Source organism: Bufo bufo, chromosome 1 (genome assembly GCF_905171765.1).
Source record: "Bufo bufo chromosome 1, aBufBuf1.1, whole genome shotgun sequence".
NCBI lineage: Eukaryota > Metazoa > Chordata > Amphibia > Anura > Bufonidae > Bufo > Bufo bufo.
Window position 1 is genome coordinate 743991165 of NC_053389.1, and position 19771 is coordinate 744010935.

At 44.0% G+C, this 19771-nt stretch overlaps 1 protein-coding gene across 1 annotated transcript in view; it reads right to left on the reverse strand.

The window, feature by feature from the left end:
- Nucleotides 1–1824: 1824 nt before the first annotated feature.
- The window catches only part of LOC120986111 (prion protein), a 33939-nt gene continuing 15992 nt past the window's right edge, over nucleotides 1825–19771 (reverse strand). Inside the window, exon 2 of the mRNA XM_040414464.1 lies at nucleotides 1825–5387. Coding sequence (XP_040270398.1) covers nucleotides 4637–5377 — 741 coding nt within the window. The 5' untranslated portion in view covers nucleotides 5378–5387 and the 3' untranslated portion in view covers nucleotides 1825–4636. The remainder of the gene's footprint in view (nucleotides 5388–19771) is intronic.

Sequence of the window (19771 nt, forward strand, 5' to 3'; positions counted from 1 at the left end):
AAGTTACACTTCACATGCGTCTCATCGCCACTGCTCCCTTGCTCTCCCTCTCTGTATCTGAAGTGATCACATTTTACATGTTGGCAGCAGATTGTGCACTGAGCAACAGAACAGCGTAGCTGCAGTGATGTGTGTGATGCACCAATTACAGCACTGCCTCTCACTTTAATAGAGGGACTTGTGTAACACCCCAGAGTTGTGTTATGAAACTCTTCTACCCCGCTGCAATCTGTTAAGAGCTTTCAATTTGTCATCTGATGTAATTTTACATTATATCTTCACAGATGTGCATAAAACCTTGTTAACTCTAATAATTGCTGTAATTTCCATGTTCACCAGCAGGTGGCAGCAATGTGTTGGTAAGAACTTAGGTTCAGTTTAGTACATCTAAGATGGAATAGTTTGTTCCAGCTTAGATCCCCCTCTGTGAGCAGAGTGGGCTGTGCCCACATCCTGCAGCACGGGGAGAGAAGGAAATTAGAAGTAGTGTAGCCCACCCCCTGCTAGGGGTAGGGTGTGCATGTTTGGAGCTCCCTGAGATAGAGAAGAAAGCCAGGATCTTGTCTCAGCTGAGACATTGATCAAATCCCCAGCTTAAGCCCTGCGGCCTCAGCTGGATGAAGCAAGCAGACAAACTCCAGTTCCAGGAAGAAAGCATACCCTGAGAAGATAACTGTGAGTAAAGTCCAGAGATCCAGGAGAAGCCATATTCCTCCTCAGCTAGTCAGTCCCCATACAGCAGAAGATAGAAAGTGCAGAAGCCAAATTCCTGCCACATGTTTATAGCTACAAAGCAGACTTCCTTTCCTGCAAGCTCCAGGTTGATAGAGTAGAAGATAAATTCCTGCCAAACATTGCCAATACCTGCTGGGACCAAAGACTAAAGCTGTATCTTGCCTGGATGAAAGTTACAATCAGTAAAGACAAGTTTGAACTTTACCAAAGGTCTGGATCTCAATTTCTGCTGCAAAATTCCTCTATTACTCCTACTAGCACTACACTCAATTTATTGCTAGTGAGCCAGGAGCCAGGAGTCCAGCCGTACCCATGTAGGAGACACCGTTGACACCATTATCACCACCATACAGAGACATTTCACCACTCTGGCATTCCTAACCTGGGGTGTGAGTTATAACACCTTGGAGGGCCCTGTGACAATACCCTGCGCACGCTTCAATTGGCGTCACGACAAATACAGAACATTAAACAACCCATATCCTGATCCATTGCTTAAGTGGCGTCAGCGTACCCGTTCCTGGTCACGGCACTTGCAGGCAGCTGTAATAGCGGCAATGTCTGTGAGAGGAATCATGGGAATTGTAGTCAGTTATATGGTAATCCCATCCGCCACATGCCCTGGAGCATCAAAACCAAAAGGTGTGGCACAGGGCTGTACAAAAGTGATAAAAGTACAAAATAAAAAATAACTACTACATCACCTAAGTGAGTATTCAGCACACATAACTGTATTATTCTATATTTTAATGGCATGAAAAAATTTTTTTAAGTGTAGTAAGTAGATAATATAGTAGATCATATTTATACATAGTATAGTTTCCCTGATACACTGACCAGTGCAATTTCACTGTTTAGATGATCATCAATCTATTAACTGCTTGATGGAGTAAAAGCATAATAATTATTTAGGATACATGCCTAATGCTGCCATATCCCTGTACGTTAATATCACTAATGGTTTCGGTCATACCTGACCATTAAGATGTACTGGCTATTTAAAGGAGATGTACTGTAATTTCTGTAAGAGGATTTCAGTGGCTTTTTTATGAAGTCATTTGTCCTGGATAAAGACGACAAACACCCCGGTGCCTGTATAATCCATAGTGGTTTATTAGAAATTGTACCATACAACGTGCAAAACAGAATGTAGCATGTATATCATGGGCGATGTTCACTGAGGATACAAGAACACAGTTCAATACATTGTTATAAACATGAAAAACAACACAGAAGCAAATGCCAATATAAATACCCACTCTGATGCTGTACAATCCACAGGCAAGCACATACGTTAACTGCACTGCAACCATGCTGCATGTGTGCTTAATGTATAACAGATACAAGATGTGGTCTGACTACTTTCAATACTGTGCAAGCGGATGGAATAACCTCTCATGCTCCTGTGAACTTCTGTCGCATTCGGCCCAATGCTAAAAGAATATATCTATATCTGCAAATGCAGAGAGAAGAACAGCTACACGATCAAGTTCCTGCATGCAGTTTTGGAAGCTAAAACCAGAAGTGAATTAAAAAACAGAGAAGTTGTATTAGACTTTCTTTACTATTATGATCCTCTGCTGATTGTCTTCCAAAACTGCATGCAGAAACCTGATCATGTGGCCGTACTCTTGTTCCTGCATGATATTGGCAGTATTGAGCTCACACTCTGGATACATATATGAATCATGCAAAATCTTGACTGCCTATATAGATAATGTAGTGTAATTCATCTATACAGATTTTTGGAACCAATTTTTTATTTTAGAAATAGCAGTGTCTTACAAAATATTACAAAAGGTAGCAATGAAGTACCCTGCCAGCAACGTTTAAGTAGAGTCAGACTAACTCCATGGCCCAGAATCGTCAGTAAACCTTATTGTAGTTTCTTTTTACAAAGCCCTAACTCTTTATTGGAATGCATTAGCAAAGTCAGTGCGATTTTGTTAAACTGTATATCAATTTTAGTGAATATACAACAATGTGCAACAATTTTAGGAGTTGTTTCACCTTGAAAGCCAAGCTGCGCTTTACTTATTGGTACAGTAAAAATATGGATATACAGCCAGGTGAAGAAAGGAGTAAATCAAAGCAGCCTGTCAGATGTCCAGTATGTTTTCATGATTTATTAATGGAAGTGAGACTATAGCTTTAAAACATTTTAAAATGCCATCAATTCAGGATATTGAGGCAGCTTTATTAAGCAAAATGCAGCTTTTAAAACACTTTTTGGGCCTTGTTCGATAAGAGGTGTTTTTTTTTTTAGCACTAATGGGGTGTTTCAGTGGAAAGTGGTGTAACTTAAGATGCAACACCATGTGGCAAAATTGCAACAACATTTTGGCATAAAGTAAGCCAACCAAAAGGTGACAGAGCTAGACAAAACTGTGTAAAGATGTATCTTATGTATCATACAGCCTGAGTCACACTGTCTGTTAAATAGGATTAGTAAATCTGCCCCGTTGTCCGCTTTAGTCCTAGTCTTTAATGTGAACTATTAGACCATGCTGAGATTCCTTACTCCTTTACATCTCTGCTCTGGATGATTATATAAATTTATAGAAAGTAATGGGTAAACATTAAAGTTCAAAAGGCATTCTGCAATAGTTACACCAAAGCTCTTCTAGACAAAAACTAACAGAAGGTCCTATCCGTGGCCTAGGTCACCACATATGTAAAAGATGTATTAAATTACACTAAAGATACAAGATTTCCAGGGAAGTAGGGTAAACCTTTTCTATTATTAAATGTATATTAAAACTTGTATCGTTCTAGATAAAGACAAAAAAAATGTATCCGTCAAATACATCCCTATTTTCTTTACAATCTCCCAATAGGAAATTGGGAAGGTCAACTATTGCCTACCAAGAGATTAGCCATGAAACCATTGTGGTCAACAAACTTGATGAGGCACACAACTGCAATATAAGTGTGCCTTTTACATACTGTAATACCATAATCTTGGTTTAGAGGTGGAGTTTCCTTGCTGAAGACCTGGATAAGCTACTATTCTCAGGGGTTGGGGGTGGTCCTCATTGAAGAAGCAATTTTCTCATATTCTCCGTGGTTAGGGGGTTCTCACTGAAGACCTGGACAAGCAATTATCATATTCTTCAGGAATGGGGAGGTCCTAATTGAAGACCTGGACAATCATTATGATTATGATATTGTCAGGGGTTGGGGTCCTCTCTAAAAACCCTGATAATCTACTCATCTCAGGAACTGTAGATAGGAATCTTTGTGACCAAATATTTAACTCAAAATGTTAAGATGCAGGATAGATTTTCCAACTGATTAGAGTTGCATTTTCCATTCTGTTCTCCTATTGTTCATCAGTTTAATGATCTTGCTTTTACTTTTACGTCCTTTGTGATGCTGAGATTTTCTGATATTGCTTTGTTGTTTTTTTAAATTAATACGACTCAAGGCAACTACTAAAAGAACTATAGCAATAATAAGGGAACTCAATGTAATTATGGCCTCAATGTCTACTAATCAGATCAGTGGATGTTTAGACATTAATATTATAACCATGCAATAAAAATGGGCCTGGGTGATTGAAGCTGAAAAAAATACAAAAACAATAAAAGAAAACTAAAAACACAATGAAGGCAGTTTTTGATAAATAATAAAAAAAACTACACATTACTAACATGGTGGTTAAGATCTGCATCCAAGCAAAATGGACGAACGGCTTTTTGTAAAAAATATTATACAGCTCTGATGTGAAATTTGTACACTAATATAGGACACAGCATATGTTATAAGGGGGTCCCATTACAGTCCAGTGATACAAGGAATCAGAAGAAAACATATTGGTTTAGGCAGTGGAGCAGGACATCTGTATTGATTTCATCTATATATGTACAGAATGCTTTTCCACTCGCATTCGTTTCTCACATCATTCCACCACAAAGTATACAAAAAGTGTGATGAAGAGGATGAGCTTTGGGCTAAAAAGCAGATTTAACTCAGAGCCATTATAATATTCAGGTCCCCTTTTGAATTCGCTAACACATAACTGCCGGACGATGGTGCTCTTAACTCTGTATTCTGCTGGGTCTACGTCTGAGCCATTCTTCCCATCGCTTGGTTTCATCACATATTCGGTCATGGTCATGTTGTAGCAGTCAGTGACAAATCTGTCTTCCGTTACATGTGGATTGCCTACGTACGATGGTCTATATACTTGATTGGGCATTTGATTTTGGTAGCTGTTGTAATAACGACGGTCCATATCATTGTCAAAACTGTACCTCATGTTGCTTACTGCATTTCCTAACACGAAACCTCCAACAGCTCCTGCAACAGCTGCACCAGCCACCATTTTCATGTTGGTCTTGGTTTTGGGAGGCTTAAACTGCTTATTATAGTTGCTCCCTCCTGGATTATAATTATTTCCCCAGCTGCCACCTTGATTCCAATTGCTCCCAGGGTTGCCTGGCTGGTTGGGTTTCCAATTGCTTCCAGTATTGCCTGGGTTATTTGGGTTCCAGTTACTTCCAGTGTTGCCTGGGTAACTTGGATTTCGGTTGCCTCTAGAATCCCATCCGCCACTTTTACCCTTCCCTTTCTTTGAGGCTACAGTTAATATGAAAAAGGAGGAGATCAATGCAATGTAAATCCAGAAAGATTTTGCCATCTTGATCAGTCTGCAATAAGAGAAACAAATGATGTTACTGAATATCTTCCGATTTCATTATAATTCATATTTCTTATGAAACCTAGTCATAGATAAGCATTCTATTTCAAAAGGTCTCCGTATGTAATAAGTAGATACACTATTGTTTTTATGTACGGCTCATATATACTATATCTCAATGCCATTTTACAAGTACTTTAAGAAGATAGAATATCCAATGTAATTAAACATAGCATAAATAACATGATTACCTATGTAGATCACTTGCTTATGATAGATTGGCTGTCTTTGGAGTCAGTAAACTACCACTATGGTCTTTTCTTTGATTAAAAACCTGTTAGCCTTTATTAATGATACAGGGGTTGGGCCTCAAGGATAATTTCCTCCAGTGGGCTTAAAGGGAACCTGTCATCTGGATTTTGGGTATAGAGCTGAGGACATGGGTTGCTAGATGGCCGCTAGCACATCCGCAATACCCAGTCCCCATAGCCCTGTGTGCTTTTATTGTGAAAAAAAACCCTGATTTGATACATATGCAAATTAACCTGAGATGAGTCCTGTCCCTGACTCATCTCACGTACAGGACTCATCTCAGGTTAATTTGCATATGTATCAAATCGTTTTTTTTCCCTCACAATAAAAGCACACAGAGCTATGGGGACTGGGTATTGCGGATGTGCTAAATGCCATCTAGCTACCCATGTCCTCAGCTCTATACACAAAAACTCGGTGACAGGTTCCCTTTAAGAAACCCCAGTTTGACACTGTATCCACCTTTGAATAGTCACTGTACTTTTGTACTCTTTGGAATCGGATAATTTAGGCATTGTAATAGCAGTTATAGATTAGTGTACAAATGGGAAAGGTTTAAAACTTGGATGCATTTTGAAAACTTCCGGTTATACCAACTGTGTTTTATATGCTGGCATGTTATTGCAGTTAGTAACCAATCTGTCTTCTGTTACATATGGATTGCCTTTGTAACCCGTGCTATAGTGAAATACATAGAGGAAGAAATAAAATCTACCCTTGCAGCAACCCAGTATAGGTTAAAGGGAACCTGTCAGTAACTTTATGCTAACCTCACTGAGGGCAGCATAAATTAGTGACAGAAATGCTGATGTCAGCGGTGTGTCGCTCATGAGCTAAAAGTAAGTGGTTGCTGAGAACCAGCATCATAATCATTGCAGCTCAGGCCTGGAAAAGAGTCAAATCTACCTGAGAAGAGTCCTGGTTATTCATAATCTCCTGCTCTCTCACCCTTCTGCTGAGGATTGTCAGTTCTCTCCTAGAGAGAAAGGGAGAAAACTAGGTAGAAGACTGTCAGTCATCAGCAGTGGGCAGGGAGAGCAGGAGATTATGGATAACCAGGACTCTTCTCAGGTGACCGGGACTCTTTTTCAGGCCCAGTCTGCAATGATTGTGATGTTGGTTCTCGGCAACCACTTACTATTAACTTATAAATGACAGACCGCTGAAATCAACTCACTTGTCTCTACTTTATTCTGTCGTTACACAAAACCTACAAAAGACGGAGCTCACCACGTACTGTTATCAAAATATAGAAACACTTTGTTGAATTCATAACATGATATGTATGAGCGACATAGTCATTAAAAACAGGTAGACAGAGAAAAACACCACACTGATGGGACATAGGCTACACATACGTGTTGGCATGTAACTATGCATAGACAGTATACGCTATATGGATAAATGAATAATACAACGGTGGATCTCATATGGTTGTATGGTGCATATCTATGGGAGACAGCAGGCCTGCAGAGTAGTTACTACTGATACAGCAAGACAACAGAAAATGCACCATGATTGCAACCCATAAACCCAAAGTTTTGTGTATTCAATGGGATCTGGTACTTATGATTTTTGGTAGGTTGACCCTCGTAATGTTGCCGCAATATGTATTGTATACGCTGATTTCAGCCTGGGTATGAGGGCCCCTCTTGGTTTTTTTGTATTTATTCTGCCGTTAGTATGGGCAGCATAAAGTTGATGACAGGTTCCCTTTAACCACAAAAGCATAAATTGTTGTAATGTATTGTTAAATGCAATGTTCTGATTGACTGTTTTGTATATTCAATAGTATTGCATGGATAAGTAAGGGTTAAAACCTTGACTCAACCCCCTTAGATTGCTAGGAGATGGACCTGGCAATCTAAGGGGGTTTTCGGCTGGCCAATTCTCAGCATATTTTCCGCGTTGCATCCAAATCTCCAAATCCCCATTACAGCCATTGGGGCCGGACGGTGATGTGATAGCTTCTGGGAGTGCCAGATCCAGACATCCCTGCCGGAAGAGCACGCCAAAGATGGTGAAACTAGCCTAAGAACCTCATTGCCAGCCTTTATTGGAGAGACAGAGCAGAAGTACAACAACTCCCATCATTGCAGCTATTCATACATTGCTATTGGGTAAGATTTGCACTGTAAACTGCTTGGAACAGTTCCTACTGTTGGATGTACTACTAATCCCATCCTGCACTTTACTAAAGAGAGACTTATTTATTTACTACCAATGGCCTGGTTACAACAATCTGCCGGCCACTTCATCCACACTCTTGCCTTGCACCCTGCCAAAACACCTAACAGCAGGTACCCCAGTCACCACCAGGCAGAATCCTCAGCATCAGGGTGTGCCCCGAGGGATGAAAATGGCACCCTCCTGTCAATGCACGGCCATAGGAAGCACCAGTGTGAGGGTTGCCACACTGTGTGTACAGCTACTATTGCTAGCGTTACTACCTCTACAATCCTCCACTGGTATCTCTTAGGAACCTGGCATCATGAATACGATACAATCCTTTGTGTCCTGCTGAACAAGTGACCATATTGCTTTGTTGGAAACCCTGAAGGGACTTTATTGTGCTATCAGATTGTATTTTGTGGAACTAATGGCAACCCTGCTTGTTGTCATTAAATTGAGCTGTGCTATAGGCCGTGCACCATCCCACCGGGAAATTAACCACAGAATTGTAGTTGCCCCATATTCACCATAGCTCCACCCAGCCAAGATTAGAGTGTATGCACCTTCAGCTTTATACCATTTTGACAGAAAAAGCTTCAAAAAGTCCACCAAGAGCCCAAGTAATAAAGGGGACAGAATGAGAACTGCGACACAATATAAGCAAGATAGCAGGAAGATGCCAGCCAGACTGGTGCAGCATGATGTGGGAAGATGAGGCCAAACTCCTAACTGAATTGGAAGAGCTCTGGGTCATGCTAGCTAAAATCCAATTGGCGCCACCACAACCATGGCCTGTACCCACTAGCATACCAGAACCGAACGTGGCTTTTGCTATACCACCCAGTCTGGATTAAGTTCTGGCATTTTTCCTACCCCCAGCGGGCCAAGGTCATAAAATGGCCCAGTCCATTACGACCCGATTACAAGAGCTTCTGGACCAGAACGCCTAGCAAGAGCTGGAAATCATCAGGATCCTGGATTATCCTTGTCTAGCATATCCAGTGCTAGAGTGGCATACTACAGCCATCTGTTGATTTTGTACGGCCTGTGGATACAGCTTTCTCTAAGATGATGAGGCCACAGAGGAGATCTTGGTAAGCTGGTGATCTGTTAAGAGGGTATACCTCCCTGAACACCTCCACAGTTTATATTTGAGAGACCGGGTAGTGTATACTCCAGTCTACGGCCCGAGGGAATGGTACGCAGCAGTGACCAGCCACAGAAGCCAGAGAAACCATGGAGAGACTGGGGTAAGAGTCTGGCCCTGTCTGTGTGCATTGTTGGCCTTCTAGAGCATGCTGCAGAGACCCCCTCCTTATTACATGGGTCTATTAACACCCTTATATCCGAGTTGTGCCATTGCACCATCCTTTCCCCTTCAGATTAAACACCAATGCCTGAGACACTTTAGAACATTCAAGCTATCTATCCAGAGAAAAGACTCAGACACACAAGTGCTCTTTAAGAATACGTTTCTGTAATATTCAAATAATGCACCCAAAGAAAGTGCTGCAGCGGAGCATTTAACCATGTCCGTGTTGGGTCAGATGTCTACACTGTGGGAACCAGAACATAGACATGGTAAGGGAGCAGTGGGGAGTATGGATCTTTTGTTTAGAGAGTTAGGCTATGGTCACTTGCTAAAATCTGATTATTCCCAGAGTACCCCTTAAAGGGGTTTGTCCATTTTAATAAGACATGGCATATCACCAGCATATATAATTGGTGGGGTCTGACTGCTGGGACCTCCACTGACCCTCAGAATAGAGCAGGTCTCAGCACAGAGAGTCCTGGCATGTGAAGAAAATAAGCTGCAAGGACCTGTCATGATTGGCAGGGATCACGGACGTCAGACCCTACTGATTGTTAAGCTAGTGTTTAATATCATTATTTCGTAGAATAGGAGGTAGGTGTGGGTCTGACCGCTGGGGCCTCCGCTAATCACTGGAACGGGTTTCCCCATTTGAATGGAGTGGTGCACACTGTCACTCCATTCTACTCTATGGGGCTGCCGGTGATAGCCGAGTACAGTCCCTGCAGTCCCATATAATTGAATGGAGAGCAGAGCATTCAAATAGGCAACATGGGCCGCCGTTCTAGTGATCACAGTGTGTCCCCATCTAATTAACCCCCTCTGATCAGACACGTATCCCCTATCCTGTGGATAAGGAATAAGTTGTTGTAGTGGGACAACCTTTTAAATGGATGTAAATTGAAGCTCATGGGCCCCAATGCAAAATCTGTTTATGATACAGAGGGGCCTTTGAACCCCCTCAGACACTAGGGCTACTGCTACTTCTGTACTTCCTATAGCTTCATCCCTAAGAACACCTATTTAAAAGTAGGCATTCATTATTTTTATAAACTTTGGTTTAAAGTAAAAGGTAGAGATGGCCAGTGGAGTGATTTTATCTCCATCTTTTTAAGTAATATAAAATCCCACCAGCTATATAGCTATAAAGTTACTCGGGATTATGTGGCAGCCAGGCATATTATTAGAATGGATCCTGACTATATTTAACCGCAATGTCACACATCCCATGGTACATCCCACTCCCTGCCTCGTGCTTTCTCGGGCACAATACTTCTTTTTTCTTACTCCTGAACTGAAACATTTCACACTTTACCCACACTGCCATAAAAACATCTCCACAAAAGCCATAAGATCAAGGTGGTTTCCATTTCTATTATACTTTGATGACAGCCAATCAGTTTATTAAATATTTTACTTGTTTGTCTAGATAAGAATAAAAAAGTACAGTAAATGTAAGATCAATTCCTACTAAAGGGCAAAGCAACTGTTAGAGTTGATTGCACATGTTTGCCCTGTTCTATATGCCCCGTGCTATTATATTTATAACACTGAACGCTTCCCGATCTTTTATTTCAGTGCATTCACATGTCTTCTTTTTTGTTTCAAAACATTTGCAAAAATTTTAACAGCTAAGCACATGCAATCGCAAGGGACATCGTACACTTTTCCCACCCTGCAAAGACTTTCCCACCCTGCAGGACTGTTCTCCTGAATGTTTGCACACAGGGTAAGCTGATTATATTACATCCGTGTTAAAAGAGTTATCCTATGAATGATGCAAAATGCAAAAAACAAACAAAAAAAAACTGAAAATCAGTCATCATACAGGCATGGCACTTGACAATCTCTTTCTAACAAACCTAGATCCACCCCTGTACCACAGATGGTTTTGGAGCTACAGCCATTTATTCCTCCAGATGCTCTGCTAGATTATCTTCAACCTGGGAGCTCAGGGCCATGTCCTTTCTTCTGCAGTTCTCTTCCTGTCGCAGCTCAGAGTCTCCTTTCTAAGGAGGCATGTCTTTTCTGCTTCAGATCTCTCCCTGTAACTATCACAGCTTCTAACAGAAGATATGGCAGGTGGCAGCTAAAGGGTGAAACTGAGTATGTGCGTCCACCTTAGTGATGTAACTGTGATGTCGCCGAAGCATGCATAGGGGCTGGCGCCATCGTGGACGGAGATACACTATGGGTAACATTTCTTTACAGCCATTACTTGCACTGTGTTTTGGTATCTTTACATTTGATATATGTTATTGCCTGTGTGCTCTCCTTCAGAGATGTCGCCAATTTTCCTGCACTGTTCTTTTTAAACTTTTCAAATTATCTAGCTTAATTGTTTAATAAAGCATTTTCCTGATTATTATACAGACTGGCAATTTTTGTTAGTTTAGTCATTTTACAACCAGCAATGGAAAATATTCAGTTCTAAAAAATACCAGGCTCCCAGATGTGGCTGAAGCTGAGGATGCAATTCACTAGCAGCGACCCTTGGTTCATTGTGTGAGGCTGTCTGCTCCAATGCTGCTGTGACCGCCCTTAGAAGTTTCACAACCGACTTCGCCAGGGCCGGTGCAAGGATTTTTGCCAACACAAGCAAAGCTACATTTTGGTGCCCCCCCCCCCCCTTTAGAACTCGGTGGGGGTGATGTAAAAAGGAGGGGGTGATGTAACATGGAGGGGGAGAAATGTGGCATGGAGGGGGAGAAATGTGACATGGAGGGGGGAAGAAATGTGACACAAAGGAGGTGATGTAAAAAGGGGTGATGTGACATGGAGGAGGATAAATGTGACATGGAGGGTGAGAAATGTGACATGGAGGGTGAGAAATGTGACATGGAGGGTGAGAAATGTGACATGGAGGGTGAGAAATGTGACACAAAGGGGGTGATGTAAAAAGGGGTGATGTGACATGGAGGGGGATAAATGTGACATGGAGGGGGAGAAATGTGACATGGAGGAGGAGAAATGTGACATGGAGGGGGAGAAATGTGACATGGAGGGGGAGAAATGTGACATAGGGGGTGATGTGACATGGAGGGGGTAAGAAATGTGACACAAAGGGGATGATGTAAAAAGGGGTGATGTGAAATGGAGGGGGATAAAGGTGACATGGAGGGTGAGAAATGTGACATGGAGGGTGAGAAATGTGACATGGAGGGGGAGAAATGTGACATGGAGGGGGAGAAATGTCACATTTCTCCCCCTTCATGTCACATTTCCCCCCCTCCATGTCACATTTCACCTCCCCTTCCATGGCACACTTCCCCCCTCCCATGTCACATTTTACCCCCCCCCCCCCTTCCCTGGCACACTTCCCCCCTCCCATGTCACCCCCCCCCCTCTATTAATGTTGTGTAAAAAGCATTATGCTCACCTGGCCCTGGTCCCGTCTGCAGCAGCTCCCCTTCTCCTCTGTGTGGTCCTGGTATCTTCTCTCTGGGCTCCCGACAAGTTTGAGGACCTTTCCCACTCAATCAGTGGCCGCAGCAGTGTCACGTGTCAGGGCAATGATTTCCCACTGAGCCAATCACTGGCCTGACACGTGACACAGCTGCAGCCACTGATTGGCTGAGTGGAAAAGGTCCTCAAATTTGTCGGGAGCCCAGAGAGAATATACCAGGACCACACAGAGGAGAACAGCTGTGGGCAGAAGGCCGGCGGCGCGCAAGGGATTTATTTAAAAAAAAAAGTTGTCTGCATCTGCATTTCACGAAGCGCGCCGCCAATCTTCTGGTCCGCGGCTCCGGAAGAAAATAGAACATGTCCTATTCTTGTCCGCAATTGCAGACAAGAATAGGCATTTCTATGGGGGTGCCGGCCGGATGTATTGCGGATCCGCAATGCACTACGAACGTATGAATGGACCCTAAGGCAGCCGCTTGGTCTGCCTTATTATAGCGCCGGGCCTGGACTTCGCCATTACTGCATAGACATGCAGAAAGAGGTCATTCTGCCGGAGGTTCAGTGGCTTTAGACCTGCACTTGCTTGGGGATGCAATGCTTTTTTCACTGAAGACCCATTCACTTCTATGGGGCCAAGGCTGCGTGAAAAACGCAGAATATAGAACATGCTGCGTTTTTCACACAACGCAGAACTGATGCGTGAAAAAAGAATGCTCATGTACACAGACCCATTGAAATGAATAAGTCCGGATTCAGTGCGGGTGCTATGCGTTCACGTCACGCATTGCACCACCCGTGCGGAAAACTCGCTTGAGAGAAAGGGGCCTAAATCAACAGAAGGTTGCACTTTTCATTTTGGCATGTTCACGGCTGTAAACTGAATCTAAAACTGTCACTTTCGACTTTATGCATTTTTAATTTGCATTTGGATGTTTTTAACATATATAGCATATCACAGTTGAAAAGGAAAAGCTAAATGCATATGGTGTTTTATTTTTGACACATTATGAAGCACATGAAAAAAATACCATAGCCAAAGTGAGGTTTGAAGTGAAGTTTTCTTTTTACATTCAACTTTTTATTTTATTTGAGATTTGACCATGAATTACCATTATGGTAATGAAAATGAGAAAAGGCTTTTTTTATTTAATTTTTTTTGTCACAAATTACACATACTTAAGTGAAAAATTCTATTGCAAATTAAATAATTCCATTTAATTTTGTCATGACATTTTCACATGTGTGGCAAAAAAAATGTCCAAAGTATTTGTGGTTTTATTTTTTCTGGCTGGATTTGCCTCCCATAATGACCCATACATAGACTGTGTCCATTCCTATTACCATTGTATATATGTAACTAAAGTAATGTCTGTACTGATGAGGAGCCGTACTAGTGATGCCACATAGCTTTTGGGTCTTCACTGACATGTAGGCCATGAATACTGATTAGTTGTTGGGGCAGTCAGCCTCATGACCTGACTGGCCCACCATGATTTCTACCTGTAGAGTCGATATGCCCCTGGCCAGGTCCTACTTCTTCCTTTATTTGACTACAGGATCAGGCTACTTTCACATAGTCATCAAAGCTATCCGTCAGGCTGTTGGGGTAGAGGAACAACCTCTGGAGTTCATTGTATCCATAGCTGGAATGGGCTGGAGCACAGTCAGACCCCATTCACTATAATAAGACCCGGCGGGGATCGGCTGTTTTCCGGCATGTGTGCCGAGATCTGGCTGGACAAAAAACTGGTTCTTGCATTCATGACGGAAACTGGCATTATAGTCAATGGACTGTGGCGGTGAATGGCAGTATCCGGCTACGCTGTGTACAGTGAACTCCAGCAGGGTGTTCTTATCACATAGCAGGTATCGAGATTGTGTGCTGGCACTCCATTCAAAGACAGCCGAGCACAGTGCTGTAGCTAAAACAGGGAACCATATCATTTTCTAATATAATAGTATTTTCAAATAGTGCTTATTCGTATTATACCAGCCCAGTAGACACATGTGAAATGCTATAGCCCAAGATGCCAGTGGTGGGACAAGCTCTTTGTACAAAAATATGTCCCTCTCCCTTAGCCTCACTCCATAAAAGTTCAGCATGATAAGCGTCAGAAGGACAATCATTCATCTAATTTTTCCCTCTTTATACTTGCTTATTTACACAAATTACTAATTACTAACACTGCTTTTTCCCCATACATTTCCCCCTTGGCAACCACCTACTCAGCCTACCCTTAGGCCCCTTTCACACGAGCGAGTTTTCCTCGTGGGTTCAATATGTGACATGAACGCCTAGCACCCGCACTGAATCCTGACCCATTCATTTCAATGGGTCTGTCTGTGTACATGAGCATTGTTTTTCACGCAACATTTCTGCGTTGCATGAGAATCAAAGCATGTTCTATATTCTGTGTTATTCAAGCAGCCCTGACCCCAAAAAAGTGAATAGGACTTCAGAGAAAAACGCATTGCATCCGGAAGTAATCCAAATGCAATGCGTTTTTTACCGATGGTTGCTAGGAGATGTTTGTAAGGCCTCTTTCACACGGGCTTCTCGGGCCAGATGCGTTGCGGGTGGCAGTCAGTTTTGTCTGCGATCGTGTTTCGCTGTTCCGTTTTTTCTGCGTGAGTGCAATGCGTTTTGCACGCGCGTGAGAAAAAACTGAATGTGGTACCCAGACCCGAACCCGGACTTCTTCACTGAAGTTCGGGTTTGGGTTAGGTGTTCTGTTGATTGTATTATTTTCCCTTCCCTCCCTAAAATGTCCATTGAGGGGTTAAAAAAAATAAAAAAAAATAATTCACCTCATCCACTTGATCGCGCAGCCGGCATTGACTTCTTTCTTCTTCCAGCAGTACCTGCGTGTGACCCCCCCGTATCGGCGATCGCAGCAAACCGCAGGTCAATTCAGACCTGCGGTTTGCTGCGTTTTCGGTCCATTCGGGTGACCCGATGAGCCGGAAAAGGACTGATCGGTGGTGTGATTACACACCACCAATCACAGTCCGAGCATTTGGGAGAGGCGGTGCTGGCCGTGGTGCTGAATGCCGCTGTCCAGGGTGCTGATTGGTGCAGGGAGAGATGCGCGAGATTCAAACTTACAGTGCTTCTCTCTCCCCTCCTCTTCCTGTTCAGCACCTGCACCGTCCAGCACCGTCCTCACCAGGCTCCTGCGATCCCCCCCATCGGCAGCCATCACCCTCCTGCACCCATCACCCTCCAGGTAGGTTAGGGTCAGTGAGGGAGAGGCACCGTTAGGCAGGGATAGAAGAGAAAAGTTAGTTAGGGGAAAAAAACAAAACTTTATCTAAACTTATTATTTTCTAGCTTTGAGAGCCTAGACCCCCCCTGCCACTTGCCCCCCCACCACCAGCCCCCTCATCTGATGATGATGAGCCCCCAAGGCGGCGGAGATGCCGCCAGGTGGAGCCAGGGGCCCCACATGCTAGGGACCCAGTGGCCCACCCTAGTACGAGCCGCCCTGGGGCTCGTACTGGTTTCCCGGCCCACCAAATAAGCCCACCGGAGCCCCCTGCTGGTGAACTTAGCTGGTGTCCCCAGTGGATTTTGAGCCCGAGATTCTGGATTTTGTTGGCAATCCAGGAATCCAGATTCCCACAGTGGGGTTTACGGAAATTGACTTTTTTAGTTTTTTTTTCAGTGACCCATTTGTGAATCTGATGGTGGAGCAGACTAACCTGTACGCCCAACAGTTCGTTGCTCAGCACCCGGGCTCCTTTTTGGCTAGACCCGGTGGCTGAACGCCGGTCAGTGCAGGCGAGATAAGGACATTTTGGGGCCTCGTGCTGCACATGGGTCAAGTGGAAAAACCCAGTGTCAGGCAATACTGGAGTGGGGACATCCTCTACCAGACCCCACTTTACAGTATGGTCATGACACGTCCCCGGTTTGAGGCCATCCGGAAATGTCTGCATTATTCAGATAATGCAGCATGTCCCCCCCAAGGTGATCCTGCCTATGACCGTCTGTATAAGATACGGCCGGTCATCGATCACTTCGGGGCCAAATTTGCGCAGGCCTACGTACCTGGAAGGGAGGTCGCGGTTGATGAGTCTCTCATTGCGTTCAAGGGGAGACTCAGTTTCCGCCAATACACTCCCACTAAGCGGGCGAGGTATGGCGTGAAGCTGTACAAAATTTGTGAGAGTACCTCAGAGTACACTTACAAATTTCGTGTGTACGAGGGGCGAGATTCCCCTATTCAACCCCCAGAATGTCCCCCTACTCTGGGTGTTAACGTGAAACACGTTTGGGACCTTATGTACCCACTGCGAGATAAGGGTTACCACTTGTACGTAGATAGCTTTTATACTAGCATTCCCTTGTTCAGGTCCCTTGCCGCCAGATCCACGTCCGCTTGTGGGACTGTGCGGAAAAATCAGCGCGGCCTCCCTGCCCACCCCCTCCAGGTACCTATCCCCAGGGGTGCGACCCGTGCCCTTACCAGTGGAAACCTGTCGCTGGTCAGGTATAAGGACAAGAGGGATGTCCTTATACTGTCCACAATCCACGGTAACAGCATAACCCCTGTCCCTGTGCGAGGTACCGCGGCGACGGTCCTCAAGCCCGATTGTATCGTTGACTACAATCGGTATATGGGAGGAGTTGATCTCTCTGATCAAGTCATCAAGCCATATAATGCCATGCGCAAAACCCGGGCATGGTACAAAAAAGTTGCGGTCTACTTGGCACAGGTTGCCTTGTACAACGCTTTTGTACTATCCCGAAGCGCTGGCAGCACAGGGACATTCCTCCAATTCTATGAGTCAGCCCTCAAAGACCTGATTTTTTCAGACCGGGAAAGAGCAGGCCGGAGTACCTCGGGAATTGGAGGCGTCCGGATCGTCCCTGGCCAACATTTTCCAGGTGTGGTCCCCCATACTGGAAAGAAGGGACGAACCCAAAAAAGATGCAGAGTGTGTCACAAGAGGGGGATACGGAAGGACACCACCACAATGTGACACTTGCCCCGATCATCCGGGCCTCTGCGTTATCGATTGCTTCAGGGAGTATCACACTTCCATGGAGTACTAAGTTTTTATAATCCCCAACAGTCCACTAGAGAACATAAAAAACTATGGCTCTCAGACTTTCCTCCCCCCTCCCTTGTCACTCTCATTCTTCCCCCCACTCCCTTGTCACTCTCATCATTTCCTCCCCACTACCTTGTCACTCTCATCATTTCCTCCCCCCCTCCCTTGTCACTCTCATTCCCCCCCCCCCACTCCCTTGTCACTCCACAAAACAAAATTGCGAATGTAGGAACAATTTTAGAATTTAAATTTTTTGTTACCTTGCCTCAAAAAAGTGTAATATAGAGCAACCAAAAATCATATTTAGGGCTCTTTCACACTTGCGTTGTTCTGTTCCGGCATAGAGTTCCGTCGTCGGGGCTCTATGCCAGAAGAATCCTGATCAGGATTATCCCCATGCATTCTGAATGGAGAGAAATCCGTTCAGGATGCATCAGGATGCATCAGGATGTCTTCAGTTCCGGAACGGAACGTTTTTTGGCCAGAGAAAATACTGCAGCATGCTGCGCTTTTTGCTCCGGTCAAAAATCCTGAACACTTGCCGCAAGGCCGGATCCGGAATTAATGCCCATTGAAAGGCATTAATCCGGATCCGGCCTTAAGCTAAACGTCGTTTCGCCGCATTACCGGATCCGACGTTTAGCTTTTTCTGAACGGTTACCATGGCTGCCAGGACGCTAAAGTCCTGTTTGCCATGGTAAAGTGTAGTGGGGAGCGGGGGAGCAGTATACTTACCGTCCGTGCGGCTCCCGACACGCTTCAGAGTGACGTCAGGGCGCCCCATGCGCATGGATGACGTGATCGCATGGATCATGTCATCCATGCGCATGGGGCGCCCTGACGTCATTCTGGAGCGCCCCGGGAGCCGCATGGACGGTAAGTATACTGCTCCCCCGCTCCCCACTACTACTATGGCAACCAGGACTTTAATAGCGTCCTGGGTGCCATAGTAACACTGAACGCATTTTGAAGACTGATCCGTCTTCAAATGCTTTTAGTTCACTTGCGGTGTTACGGATCCGGCGGGCACTTCCGGCAAATGGAGTACACGACAGATCCGGACAACGCAAGTGTGAAAGAGGCCTTACCCTAAAATAGTCCCAAAACAACAACCACCTTATCCCGTAGTTTCCTAGATGGGGTCACTTTTATGGAGTTTCTACTCTAGGGGTGCATCAGGGGGCTTTAAAGGGTACATGGTGTAAATAAACCAGTTTAACAAAATCTGCCTTCCAAAAACCATATGGCGTTCCCCTTCTGTCCTGTCTTGTCGTTTAGCCAAATAGTAGTTTACCACCACATATGGGGTGTTTCTGCAAACTACAGAATCAGGGCAACCCATATTGAGTTTTGTTTGGCTGTTAACCCATTTTTTCCCAGTAATAAAGTAAGGGTTAAAATGGAAAATTTTCCCAAAAATTTAAATTCCAAAATTGTTTCTCCATCTGCCATTAACTCTTGTGGAACACCTAAAGGGTTAATAAAGTTTATAAACCCAGTTTTGAATACCTTGAGGGGTGTACTTTCTTAGATGGAGTCACTTTTCTGGAATTTCTATTCTAGGGGTGCAACGGGGGGCTTGAAATGGGACATGGTATAAACAAAACCAGTCCTGCAAAATCTGCCTTCCAAAACCCATACGGCGTTCCCCTCCTTCTATGTCCTCCTGTTTGGCCAAACAGTAGTTTACGACCACATATGGGGTGTTTCTGCAAACTACAGAAACAGGGCAACCCATATTGAGTTTTGTTTGGCCGTTAACCCTTACTTTATTACTGGAGAAAATGGGTTAAAATGGAAAATTTTCATAAAAATTTAAATTCCAAAATTGTTTCTCCATCTGCCATTAACTCTTGTGGAACACCTAAAGGGTTAACAAAGTTTGTAAACCCAGTTTTGAATACCTTTAAGGGGTGTACTTTCTTAGACTTTTTTGGAATTTCTATTCTAGGGGTGCAACGGGGGGCTTGAAATGGGACATGGTATAAACAAAACCAGTCCTGCCAAATCTGCCTTGCAAAAACCATATGGCGTTCCCCTCCTTCTATGTCCTCCCGTTTGGCCAAACAGTAGTTTGGTGATGGACCATGTGATTGGACCATGTGATCTGACGTCACCACGGGTCCTTTAGC